The following is a 14,717-nucleotide window of genomic DNA, read 5'->3' on the forward strand; positions in this document are numbered from 1 at the left end:
GTGCTATACCGCTGCTGGTTTTTCTGTGCATCTATATTTCAGTTTGTATTTTCAATTTAGGTTTTACGGGATGACCGTAAAAGTAAAAATTTGGAATTGAAATGAAAAATACAAAAAGATTCCAAAAAACCAATCTTAACAAGACGATTCATATGTTTTTTTGTATGCTGAGTGACCCAATTTATACTAATTTTCTCTCTCTCTCTCTCTCTCTCATTTGTAATGTTTAATTATCAGGTGACGACGTGCGTGCACAACTTGTTCGGGGGTCAGCGCTGGGTGGACCAGTACGGAGATATGCATATCGCGTACCACGGGACCGATATCACCTGCAAACTGAACTTCGTCAAGGTACGAAACTGGTTGGCGGACTTTAAATAAAATCGTCGTAAGTGGAGTCAATTTGACATCCTAAGAATATCTAGTCAAAACGCTGGCAAGCAAAAATATCAAAATTCGAAATCAAAACATTTGCTCTACAGTACAGCAGAAAAGTGCTTATGATTCCTTATAAAGAGTTCATTTACAATGTTTGTATTGACTTACTGCCAAAAAAAATCATTAAATTTTTATTGATATACAAACTCTATCTCATTTATGCAGCTCTTCAACCTCCATGCTATAACAACACACACATCACACAAACCTAAATATCAACACCGCCACACTACGCCGACGCGTTTCGAACTCAACCAGAGTTCATCATCAGCATCAGAGCAACAACCGCTGCTGTGTTTTTACCCGACTGCCCGATGGCGGGTTATATTATTTTTTTAATCCATATAAATAAAAATGAATCACAAAACTTGTTGCTAAGCGCAAAAACTCGGGAACGACTGGTCCGATTTCGCTAATTCTTTTTTTGTTGTGTTCATTACTGTCAGGAGAAGGTAGAAAATACAGAAAAAAAACAACGGGGGCGGAGCCGCGGGCAACAGCTAGTGTTTAAATAATAATTGTGTTCCCAGGCGAGTTCGTGGTCGGGCAACCGGCACGAGGTGCGCGGCGCGGTGCTGTCGGGCGGGGCGGCGCGCGCGCGGCTGCAGGGCCGCTGGTCCGAGGGGCTGCACGCGCAGGACCGGCCCCTCTGGCGGACAGGTAATACACCATCCTGACCACTAATATTAATGCGAAACTAAACGTCTCCCCACATCTAAGACGCCGTGTCGGCTTTAAAGCCGACCAAAAAACGCTTTTTCACACCTCTCCTTCAGTAAAGTAACTTTTCCTCCCTGACGAGAGGGAGCAAAGTGCATTTTTCTGTTCAAGGCTTTTCGAAGTGTTTTATTGCAAATGCCATTTTTTGAAGTTGGTAATTTTAAAGCCACGCTTTCTATGCTGGTTGTTCTTTAATAATACTTAGAATATTTTTTTCAAGTTTCTTAATGCTCGGTGTGAAAAGTTGTACGAGTATGAGCCACTCGGGAACAAAATTATTTTCATCTTGGACGTTAACACTTGAATCCCTCATTACGCTCAGGATTCTACATTAGAATCCCTCGCTACGCTTAGGATTCTATTGCAGAATCCTTCGCTACATTCTGGATTCAATGCACGCCCTCGCCGTAAATACACCATTTTGCTCCCTTGTGACACAAATAACTATATGCCCACGCAATAAAAGCGAAAAAGACGTCTTCCCGTCGGTAAACGTCGTTTCGCGTCGGCCGAGCCGAACGACGTCTTTTTCCTAAAAAATCACTAACCATTGTCTTCGGCAGGCGCTATGCCAGCGGACTACGAGCTATACTACGGCTTCACGCGGTTCGCCATGGAACTGAACGAGTTGGAGCCGGGCATGCGGGAAATACTGCCTAACACCGACACCAGGCTGAGGTGAGACATTACTACCTATACCTATGGCGAACGAATGGTACACACACAGTGGCGATCCTTACATAGAAGCCCAAAAGCCGGGCTTGCCTTATAAACCGAACAACGTGCAAACGAAAAAAAAAGTTCTAATAAAATCACTTTAATAATTTAGCGCGCTTTATTTTACGTAAAATACTTATAAAGAAGCCAGTGGCGCTGATTGTGACCGGTGACCGGTGGCGTACGTTGTAAATAGCGTGACATCTCGCTCGCTCTCGTGGGCTTTTACGGGGCTTCCAAACTCTCCCTTCATACTTAGGAAAACGTTAGTTTTGCAAATATCTATTCTATGTATAGCTGCATATATAGCACTTTCTTTGCAATTTTGAATCTGGCTTACGGTGTGAAGTTTATTGCGTTTGGTTTGTTGGAACGCGAGTGCGCGGGCGAGATGAATTACTTCTAACTTCATGATTGTTTATTTCGAACCGTGGGCCGTAGCGTAGCGTTGCAATCATTTCAAAAAATAAATAAGTACTAATTCTGGTTTTCATGCGGTGTAAAGTGCGGTGCCTGTGAGACCGTGCCCGTTTCCGAACTCGTTCTCGAGTTCGGAAACGAACCAAATTGTCCCTTGTGTGTACTCCAAGTGTATAAAAGAATTAATAATCGGTGAAAAGGTTAACATTAAGTTCTATTGAAAATAAAGATAGGTATCAATTGCGTCCCAAAAACAGACTCCTGACTTGTGTATTTCACAGACTAGTAAATATTGAAGAGTAAAGCGGCAACAAGATGGATTTACCTACATTAAATGATAAAAGATACTAAAACATATCTCTCGGCTTGCCATAGTCTGATACCCTAGGCACGCCACTGTACGCACACACACAAACATCATGCCTTTTAATAAATTTCACTATGATTTCCTTGACAAAAGTATGAGATGTCAACATGATATTAGTAGTACAAAGGTTCCACCCTGGGTCATGTTTTGATTTGTTCGCATGTGCGCGACAATAGTAGATTGTACAACAAGAGCATAAAACGAGCCATTTTACCCAAGACGTTCATATAGCCCCGTCGAGGGGAAAATAGGTTTAATGCTCGAGTTTTACACTCTGCTTTTCACTTCGATGGCCAGGAAATGAAACAAACAGTGAAAACAATTGTTCACTTACTACGTAAATTTTATTTTTCGTGCATTACTATATAATTATATTTTTTTAGTTTTAGTGATTTATTTTGATTGATTTTGAGTTTTATATAAATTAAAAATGCATTTAAAAAATATAAAGAAACTTCTTTGTTTGTGGCTGTTGACACTATTACCTTGGTCTTAGACGAAGATTTTATTTTATGCACTAGTGCATAAAAAGTCATTTTATGTCGCCTCGATCCAGCATAAACACCAACTTTACGAGCATGAGAAGTGAAAAATAATTTGGATACGTTACTATCATCGAGTACTTGTATGTTATTGATAGTTTTGTTTTCGTCCATGCAACTACGAAGTCAAAAATCATTGATAAGTACGTCATAGCCAGGTTATAACGGTTTCATAAAAAAATCGCAGTCTTAATAAAGGTTCGCGATCCCTGACTTCTACAATCATAACCAACCAAGCCTCGTAACTGAAATAGTAGTAAACGTTGTTTTGACTTTAAGACCCCGCATTATGCAACGGCTGTATAATAGTATCTTATGCACTGTATCGTAATAGGGGTCCTTAAAACACGAGTGTGGGTTTATGAAACGAGGCGTAGCCGAGTTTCATAATAGGGTCACATGAGTGTCTTAAGGCCTAATTACGTACAGTTGCATACAATATTTTATCTATATCCATATATTAAATCCTCTATCATGTGTTCAAGAACCATTGAGAATTACCTGTATTAACGAGAACTAGGTAGGTATGTCTGCCCCACGAGCTGCGCGCGCGACGACCTGCTGCTGCACGTGGTCGGCCGTGCTGTAATGATGTATGAAATCTCATTACGATACAGATTCATAATAGAAATGTTGAACGCATAATTGAGGATTTACTATATGGGTGTAGATAAACGCTGTTTTCGACTTTAAGACCCTCATTATGCAACGGCTGTATAAACTACCATTGTGACTGTCTTGTTTCCTTAACTTTTGTCTCGCAAGTATATACAAGTCGATAGCTCATTATATATCGTAGCTTAAAGACCCCTTATTATGCAACAGTTGTATAAACTGGTATTGTGTTTGTTTGTCAGACCGGACCAGCGCGCCCTGGAGGAGGGCGACGTGGACGCGGCCGAGCAGTTCAAGCTGGAGCTGGAGCAGGCGCAGCGGGAGCGCCGCCGGGACGGCGCCGAGCACCGCGCCTCCTGGTTCCGGTACACAACATTAAACACTAGTGTCTGCCCAGAATTAGTACTCGAATTATTTCGGGATAAAAGGTAGCCTATATGTTAATCCAGGGTATATTACCTGTATGCCAGATTTCATGCAAATCCGTTGAGTAGTTTTTGCGTGAATGAGTAACAAACATCCATCCGTCCGTCCATACAAACTTTCGCGTTTATAATACTAGTAAGATTAGTTTTTGCCCGCGGCTTCGCACGCGTAAATCATTAGATCCAACAGTTGAATTCAAATTCCGAGATTTTCCAAAAATTATATCGTAGTAAATAAATAAAAAATAAATAAATATTATGGGACACTTGACACCAATTGACCTAGTCCCAAACTAAGCAAAGCTTGTACTATGGATACTAGGCAACGGATAAACATACTTATATAGATAAATACATACTTAAATACATATTAAACATCCAAGACCCGAGAACAAACATTCGTGTTATTCACACAAATATCTGCCCCGGCCGGGATTCGAACCCAGGACCTCAAGCTTCGTAGTCAGGTTCTCTAACCACTTAGCCATCCGGTCGTCAAAGGTAGTTTTCATTGACATTGCATTGAAAACATCATGCCAGATTTCATGACGGCCAGCGGTTGTTATTTCGAGATTTTATCCCTATCCCGTTGGAATATTAGGATAAATAGTTATTTGTGTCACAAGGGAGCAAAATGGTGTATTTACGGCGAGGGCGTAAATTGAATCCAGAATGTAGTGAAGGATTCTACAATAGAATCCTGAGCGTAGTGAGGGATTCTAAAGTAGAATCCTAAGCGTATGCGTAAAGATGAAAATAATTTTGCTCCCGAGTGGCTCCAGTGGCGTAGCTACCAAGGGGCTAGGCGGGGCAGTGCCCCGGGGCCCTCAAGCTCAGGGGGCCCTCGAAATTCTGCTTTATAGCTGATGATAAAGTTGCTTAGCATTTTTAAAGTATTTGTATATGATTTTACTTCAAAAAACCTTACCGGTTTTGATAGCAGTGGGCCCCATTTTTTTATTTGCCCCAGGGCCCTAGGTTACCTAGCTACGCCACTGAGTGGCTCATACAACTTTTCACACCAAGCATTAAGAAACTTGAAAAAAAAATCTAAATATTATTAAAGAACAACCAGCATAGAAAACGGCGTGGCTTTACAAATTATCAGCTTCAAGCAATGGCATTTGCAATTAAACACTTAGAAAAGCCTTGAACAGAAAAGTTGCACTTTGCTCCCTCTCGTCAGGGAGGAAATGTTACTTTTCTGAAGGAGAGGTGTGAAAAAGTAGTTTACTGATTGTTTACAGTAAATCGGTGGAAGATGGCGAGGAGACGTGGGTGTTCACGGGAGAGTACTGGAAGGCGCGCGAGGCCGGCTTCGGAGAGGGCCCGCGGCTCTGGTGACCGCTCTTGTATATACACGTAAGTTTTACCTAATTGTTGTTTTTTTTTATTTATTTAAAACTGCCCTACTTTAAAATCTGAAAGAAAAATCGTGCTAACTGCATTACATTGCGGGGCCGTAAAGCCAACCAGTTTGTAGTGGTCAATCGAACGGCGCAATGTAATGCAACTTGCACGATTTTTCTTGCAAGTCTTAAACTGGGCGTAAAGGGCCTATTAACTGGAAATTATACCCTCGTGTAGCCCCGGTCCTCACTTGAAATGAAATGAAATGAAATGAAATGAAATGAAATGAAATGAAATGAAATGAAATGAAATATTTATTTATTTGCTTTAGCACTATGTGGATAAATACGATGTTGGAATTTCTTATAAGGTATTAACTTGAGGACATATTTAACCAAATGTCAACTTTTCATGCCTAAAGTTTCAAATTGTTATATAAAAAATTTGACGTGGGGTGTCTCGGGAGGTTGCTGCACTTAAATGTGCCGTGGTGGCCTAGTGGGTTGACCTATGGCCTCTCAATAGAGGATCATGAGTTCAAACCAGGGCTCGCGTCTCCGAGTTTGTCGAAATTCATGTGCGAAATTATATACGAAATTTACTAGGAGCTTTACGATAAAGAAATGTTGTCGCGAGAAAACCTATACAACCTGCGACCAACTCAATGGTGTGTGTGAAGTTCCTAACTCACACTGGGTCCACGTAGGAACTACGGTCAATGTTTGGGACTAGGCCAATTGGTGTAAATTTTCCCCTGTTATTTAATTATTATAAGATGTAATATTTCTGTTTCAGCGTATACCGCAGTGTGAGGTGCTGTGCTAGGTTGTGTCGCTTTCGCTTATCGTTCAATTTGAGCTTTACACCTAGCCTTTATGTCAATAATCATTCTACTACTGTAATGCGGTGGAGGTGCTGGGACGGCGGAATATGTTTTTAATTTATACTGAGGGTCTATTAATTGAGTAAATCCAACGCTTTCGATGCGATTCGATTTCAAAAAATAAATATAAATATTTAAAAAAATGTGCTAGATTTATCTGAATTTACTTGCGAAGTGAAATAATGAGACACTTATTTTTCCTGGTTTTGTTGTAAGCAGTTTATTATCTGTGAATAGTCTGGTAGACCCTCTATTTCGAAATATCGTACATAACTACTTAGTTTCAATTAAGACATTTTGTTTCTAAAAGACGAGAAAAAGAACACTTATTGTTAAAGCCTAATATTTTTGTTTATTTTACACTCGTTATTTTACTAACCATTCAAATTACTTTGTTACTGACAAGGTATTACAAATCGTACTCCTTACTATTTTTTTCACGTTATGAAATAATTGTTTTAAAGTATTGAGGCTGTGAAAAAGTTTCCATTTAAATGATAAAAATGTAATTATTGTATATTTATTTATGTAGTTCAACTATTACATAGTTTGAAATTAATGAATTCTTAAGGAAATTGGGGAAAAGTTACTGTTATTACATCAATAACTACAATTTAGTAGGTATTAAAACGTTTTTTCAGGCGATACTATCGTTCTTGAAATAATTCAACTTGAACTTTTTGAAAAAATCACGTGGAGAATGATAAAACAGTCGGAATCGACGACGAATAAATATAAATAATGACTAGCCATATATGTCTGTTTATTTAGCTACTTTCATGCCGTTCACTATGGATAAATCCAATTCTTAAAAAGTACGCAGTATTAGAAAGATGTATCTAGTTTTTGCCGTGGATTGTTTTTAAAAGAAAGTTGGTGGTATTCTTTGGGGCTGTTTCACCATCCATTGATTAGAGTTAACTGACGGTTAAATGTGATGCCGTCTCTGTTTGTTTTGTTCGAATAGACGGAGACGGCATCACATTTAAGCGTCAGTTAACACTAGTCGATGGATGGTGAAACAGCCCCTAATATAAATAATAAAATAATTAAATATAACCTGATAGAAAATATACGGGGAATCGTCTTATTTGAAATAAGATGAAAGTTATCGTAAAATCCAGGTACCATTACCCGTATATTTTGGGTCTGGTTAAATTTTAATATTATAATCGTTCAAGATATTTAATAAAATATTGTTAAATCATAATTTGTAAAGTCAAGTTCAAACTATTGGGCACACGCTGTGTGCCTGTACAGGGTGTCCCAAAAACAATATTGGCACTCACGGAATAGAAAAAAAACAAGTGGAAATGGCTCAACGTGACACGCTGGTCATAAATAAGTCCAACTGACCGTATTATGTCAATTGCGTTGTCAAATTTGAATTAAATCATTCGAGTAGCATCTGGTAATTTTGTAGTCCTGTATTTAGCAATTTTTTATCACGCAGCTCGTGCAATTTTCAGTTACATTGTACAGTAAAATCTCAAAAATTTCGTGTTAAGTTCTCAGTATGTTACCGAAATAAAATTTATTGCTTTTCCATGCAGCTATACTGGTTTCGGTACAAACACGGTCTTATGGCATTTCCCCTAGGTTTTTTTTCTGCAATGCAATGAGTAATAAATTTGCCAAGATAATAACGTCTTTTGTTTTGGGACACCTATTGACTGTATGACTAACTGGCTTATTTCGACTTAACCAGAGGTGCTAACTTTCATAGTTATCGCGTGCATAACATAGCGCCTACGCCTTTAAGCGACTTTAGGTACTTCAGTGAATCGTTGACAAAAAAAAGCACCATGTATTTTTTGTATTTAAAAAAATTTCGTCAATTATCAAATGATAATGTTAGTAGTATTAGAAATGGCACTTTCAAATCGGATATTGCACGTCTTCTGAAAGTTTACTGGTGTTATACGAAATGTACAGTCAGCAGCGGTATGCCAACAAATTCACCAATATGTGTACACCACAAATCTCAAAAATATGTACACAAACCCTACCAAAGCGGTAAAGTATATATGTATATTGAAAATACAAACTGAAATATAGATGCACAGAAAAACCAGAAAAATAAAACCAGCACTGGGAATCGAACCCAGGTCCTCGGTATTCCGTACCGCGTGCTATACCGCTACACCACTGCTGGAGGTTTTCTGGTTTTTCTGTGCATCTATATTTCAGTTTGTATTTTCAATTTAGGTTTTACGGGATGACCGTAAAAGTAAATATTTGAAATTTAAATGAAAAATACAAAAAGATTCCAAAAAAACAATCTTAATTGTGCAGATATTGAGCAAGATATTCAATAAAGCATAATCTTACACTGTATGGAAAAGACCGATGAATTTTAATTAAAATTATACTTTGATACGTGTTTTGATTAATTTTATATGGAACAAAAATGTACACTATTTACTTTTTTTATTTTGTTGCCGTTCAGGTATTTTTATATATTAATTTATCTAAATTCATTGATCTTTTTCTCATAGGTACATTCCATACATGTATACATCATACATAGTGATATATCGTCCTATGATAAACTTGCTGTTGGCTGTACCATAGAGTAAAGAGAATTGTGAATTCTATGGTTCTTTTTTTTAATGTAATGCTTACCTCGTTTGTAATATATCACGTTCGTGTACACTCTAAATCCAAAAAAAGTTATCTAAGTCAATCTGCCTGGCAAAATATGAACATGAGTTTTTTTTTTGCAAATTTGTTGTGGTAAATTATCTTTTTTTTTACTGTTTACTAGAGCGGCATAATCTGTGATTAACTATTTTCGAAGAATTATTATTATGTCTGGCAGGTTGTCTTTAGGTTTGTATGGCAGACTTACCTAAATTAGCGTTTTAGTACGTGGTAGTTTCACATGCTCCTATTTTGACTACACTAAACTGAAATTAAAACTTAAACTAGAGTTATTTGCTACTGTATTATATGTAGAACAACGCGATCATTAATAAAATATAAAATGCCAAGGCTAAAATCAAAATTAAATTAAATTATTCACGTTCCTAAATACTTATTTTTTGGATTTTGAGTGTAATTTATATCTACATATAGGTGTTGTTGCTAGATCGTCGTATTTTAGAAGTCGGACCTAGGGTACGTAATGAACTTATAATTTAATGAATAACACACAATTTGGTCAGCTTTTTGTTAATAAAGAGCCGTTCGAGTTTTGTACAGCTTTATTACCGGTCGCAAGCTAATGGAGGTGTATTAAAATTACTAACAAGTACCAACTACAAAATAAATATAGACGAAATTTCACGAGTTATCACGAGAAATGTTAATTTTGATTACTGTTATTCCAGTGCTATATAAACATAATATGTAGATTGATGTATACATCTTTCGTACACCCCCTTTAGTATGTCATAACAAAATTGACAATAAACGTTTCGTAGCAGTAATCCTTGTCTAATGGTGATGTTAATTACGTAAATTATTGAAATTATAACTCGACTAGTTCGGCATCTGTCCACTTTGCCTTTAATGTTTTCTCATAAGGCTTTATATTATATTGTTTGTAAATTTTGTTTGTTTAATTATTTAGTACAATCATGTACAATAAAGAGTTTGTTGCCCTCTTTACCTATTTGCAATTGACTCGATTGCACTTGCCGTCGTATCCTGGTTTTGTATTTAAAAACATGGTATACGATGACCGGACTAGATTAAAAGATAATAATTAAGATCAATTACATTTTGTAAGTGTTCAGTATTGTGATCGTTATGATTTATTTCCTTATTCTTTACCTATTTAAATTATTTTTATGATTTATAGCAAGCTATTTAATGTCGTTGCTACTGCAATACTGCGTAACTAGCTTTTTCCATAAGGTATAATTTTGACTGTCAGAACAGTACTAACATTGTACTGTTCTGACAATAAAAATGTTATACATGTATTTGATAGGAATAAAGTATTAGGATTTTTGTTTCCAATGTCTTTAAATTTTGCCAGTTAAAATCACTGGAAATTAATAGACAGATGCCTGACCCTCAAATACAAGGGGAAATGTCTTATCCCTCTGCAATTAAAACCTGCAGAAAACTAAACTAAGCTAGAGCTGTTCATTACCATTCACCTCCGTAAAAATATCGATTGATCTATAATTACTTAACAATAATTGATTGTTAGTTTACAAGACATTATGGTATTTTCCTAAAGTATTTTTCTTTTATTTTAACACTTATTTCTATTTAAAAGGGGCTCGAGGAAGTTAGGGCTGCAGTTGACGTATAGTATAAATTTAATAGTACAATAATTAAATGTTTTTACATAGTGATGTATATTATATTGTGTTACTAATAAGTAATAACTTTGAAACTTTTTTGTAAGTTGACCGTTCAACAGTATTTTGTTTTGTACTTAAGTGTACCTTTTACAATTCTAATCGTAATAATTATTTATTACAATTGATGAAGATCAACGGCGCTTTTGTTATTTAAAAAAGTGTCCTGACATGACATTATTGTATTGGACGTCGGACGTTTCATCTCAATGAGTAACATAGGCGTTAAACAAAGGGAAACCAAAAAGTTGAAAAAAAAAACATGACATGACGATGTTTTCTATCAGACTATCGCATATAGAATCGAGTTCTAATGCACATTATAGTTGTGTTTTGTCCCTTTTGAACCTGTTTTGTCCTGTTTTTGCCAATTTATATACCTCTGTATCATAAGTACCTATTGTTTTCCATTTCTAACCTTTTGCCAAAAGCTGTTATTTACAAAAGTAATTAATTTGTGATGATTATTTTGTTTGTTGTTTAATTAGTTAAAAGACGATGTATTATTGCTGTTAAAGTGCCTTTGCCGTTATGTTTTGTTTTAAATATAAATGTGATACATACAATGATGCAATTTTTTACTTGTACCGCCATTGTTATTATTCCACTATTATACTTCCGGTTTATATTTAGTTTTAAATAGGTCACAATAAAAAAAAAATCAAGTAAGAACGCGCTAGTGTATTGGGATGGGAGTAACTTCAGTAACTAGATGTAATCAAATCAGGATTCTTCCATTTTAATTTGCTGCTGTGATAGGTAAAGTAAAAAACATAACATTGTATGTATCAGAACACCTATTAAAATATAAATTGTATTGTCTAAAAATTTAATTTTCGATGTGTAGGTAATTTGACAGAAAGTACGGTGGTTGACGTTTTAACGTGTAAATAGAATTTGTCCGAAAATATAAATAGAAATAACTTAGCGGGAATAGTAAATGTACGGGAAAATGTTTTATATTCATTGACAGCGTTATGTAAGACAATCGTGTATTATGGTGCTTGGTTATGTTAATTAAAGCTTTCACCTCCTTCACAAATTGTTTTTGATACCTACTTCTCGGATGTGATAACGCTACTCTGAAAGAATAAATATCGTTAGTAGATAAATGTTTATAAAATCAATATTTGACCTGTTCCATGGCGGTGTCTTGATGTGTATGCCTATTTTACACGAATATTTCACTATAAAGTAACTTTTAAAATAAATAAGCGCGGGAACGGGAAAAGTCGTTTATTTTTTTTACGCAAACTTGAACAGACAAAGGGATTAAAACCATACAGCTTGAGAAAATAATTCTGTCATCTGAACATTTCGCTTTTTTTAAACAGCCAGGCACCGCAGTTTTAAATCTAACCTTTTAAAAATGTAAAATGCTTCTATAACTGTATAAGCTAATGCGACAGCAAAGTTTTTGTGCTACAGTTCAAACTTGTTATGTGATTTTGTTCTAAGTATAGCTATTATCGATGAATTATTAAAGCAAAAAAGACTATTTTTGTAGTTTTTTATTTATTTCTGTACATGGCCACCTAGATAGGTTTCCCTGTAAGTAAAATAAAAGCACATTACAGGCATTACAGCAAAAGACATGACCTAAGTGAAATACTTGAACTTCACCAGAGATTTAGTTTACTTCATAGTGATAATTTCGTTTATTGGCTTATGGATGTACTTCCTGATAAGATAAATTCAAAATGTATTCCCTTTAGCCTTAGGGGGTGGCGAACCGGGGCCTCGCGCAACAACCCAAGCAAATTTTAAAAAATATAGATTGTTTAACTATTTTCGCATCACATACTTTTCACGAAGGACAAAGGGCCTCCCAAAAACCTGCCGCCCGGAGCCTCGCAATGGGTAAGGCCGCCGCTGCCTGACCTTCCCATAAACCCATTTATTGAATCAGGCGTACCAGACGGTAAACAAATAAAATAAAATAAAAACGATAAATAAATAAAAATCAATCAGTTGACAGTAAATAAATAAAAATCAAGGTAGTTTCGAAGAACGGTTAAAATTTATTAATAATTTGTGGGTAGTTTTGTTTTATTTCATAATATATATGTGGGTACTTGGGGAGTTACAGTGACAAATTAAAACGGTGGTTGTAGTTCATTAGTCTAACAACTGGTAGCATGGTGTACTGTTTTGTCACTCTGAAGATGAGCTCTGGTTGAGTTCGAAACGCGTCAGTGTAGTGTGGTGGTGGTGATAGACTGATAGATGGGTTTGTGTGTGTTCTTACAGTGTGGAGGTGGAGGAACTGCATGAACACGCATATTTTGCATAAGCTTAGCTATCGTAAGCCCTGATAAGGGTCATTAGGATTTAGGAAACATTTATATGTTGCTGTGCTATGCTATGAGTATCATAGTTGGCGCTAGTATACCTGGGGAGGAGAGATGAACCCGGAGAACCATATACTTAAAATGAATTTGTCGATATTAACGCCATCTAGCGATAGTTCTCCTCCACCCATGTTACAGTGTACACGAAAAATAGGGTCGTCTTTGCATTAGCGTTTACTGATTCAATAAGTATATGTAGAAAAATACGCAACGCAACAAAGTACACATATTTTATATTTCTTAGATTTTATTATAATACTTACGTAGTGAATACATCGGTAAATAAAATTACTTACTACTAGCACCTACTAGCAACGGTGACGTTTTGTTTGATGCTTTCCTTCAATTTCCGAACGCTTTCTTTCAATGCCGTGATCAGTGCTGCCAATTTAGCTACTTTGTCGCTAGAATTGACGACTTTTGCTTAAGTAACAAAGTAGATTATATACGCACACTAGCTATAAGGATTCACTTGCTCACCATAAACTCCAAACATTTCCGCCGAGACTGTGCAGACTCAGTTTTGCTGTATAAAATTTTAAATAATATTTTAAATTCCCCCTCACTTCTTCATCAAATCCATTTTAGAGTTCCCAATAGAAGTCCGCGCCAATGTCGGAAAAAATGTTTGTTTTCGATTCCGCATTACAGAACACGATATGCACAAAATACATTTTTGAGGCGTGCGTGTAAGCTATTTAATGACAATGAAAAACTTAAAAACATTGACCTTTTCAATTGCAATTTTCCGCTTTATTTTTTTTTTCTGGTAGCCACTCACTTTTTCTACATTAATGTTTAGTTTTTCCTCTTTTTGAAATATTAAAACCATTAAGAAATATACATGTTCTTATTCTGTTATAGTGTTGTAATTTAATTTAATTTTGTTAGTATACCTACATACAGTATTATTGTACTTTAAGGAAACTCCAGGTCTAGTTTATAAGAAATAGACATTAAGCCAATTTATGTAAATGACTGTTTATTTCTTAAATAAATAAATGAAAAAAAAAGTTAGCGACCAAAAAAAAGTTATGACGATAAAAATGGTTTAGCGACTTATCGGGCGACTTTTGGAATACAAATTTAAACAGTTCTAGGACCAATAATGGACAAATTTTTTGTCAACTTGACGACGGAGACAGAATACAGTGCCGAGATGGAAAGCGACAAACGCGCTTGCGCACCAAATTTAAACTTTATATAATTAAAGCACTATTCGTTTATGCTCTAGCTTTAGCTATTTAAAAAATACCTATATATTCAAATCGATTTCAGTGAATTCGGCAATATTTTAATTTAAGTTGTGGTTCGGCGTGGAGAGTAAGACAGCCAATGCAATTACTGGCACTTATCCCATCTTAGGCCTCTAGATTGGCAACGCATCTATAATCCCCCTGGTGTTCAAGGTGTTTATGGGCGGTGGTGATCTCTTACCATCAGGAGACTCACTTGCTCGTTTGCCATCCATTCGAATAAAAAAAGTTTTATTTTTCGTATTCCAACCTTTCAGCAGCAGGGCTACTACGAAACTCGAAACTCGAAGTTCGTATCGTACCATCACTCTCACTCT

At 36.1% G+C, this 14,717-nt stretch overlaps 1 protein-coding gene across 9 annotated transcripts in view; it reads left to right on the forward strand.

Moving 5' to 3' along the window:
- Positions 1 to 12,293, forward strand: part of LOC141441431 (uncharacterized) — a 75,839-nt gene extending 63,546 nt beyond the window's left edge. For all 9 annotated transcript variants that reach the window (XM_074106165.1, XM_074106158.1, XM_074106161.1 and 6 more), the window contains 6 exons: positions 238 to 351; positions 969 to 1,098; positions 1,722 to 1,836; positions 4,062 to 4,184; positions 5,492 to 5,606; positions 6,390 to 12,293. In XM_074106165.1, the coding sequence (XP_073962266.1) occupies positions 238 to 351; positions 969 to 1,098; positions 1,722 to 1,836; positions 4,062 to 4,184; positions 5,492 to 5,588 (579 nt within the window). In that variant the 3' untranslated portion in view covers positions 5,589 to 5,606; positions 6,390 to 12,293. The remainder of the gene's footprint in view (positions 1 to 237; positions 352 to 968; positions 1,099 to 1,721; positions 1,837 to 4,061; positions 4,185 to 5,491; positions 5,607 to 6,389) is intronic.
- The last annotated feature ends 2,424 nt before the right edge of the window (positions 12,294 to 14,717 follow it).

This window comes from Choristoneura fumiferana, chromosome 24, assembly GCF_025370935.1.
Source record: "Choristoneura fumiferana chromosome 24, NRCan_CFum_1, whole genome shotgun sequence".
NCBI lineage: Eukaryota > Metazoa > Arthropoda > Insecta > Lepidoptera > Tortricidae > Choristoneura > Choristoneura fumiferana.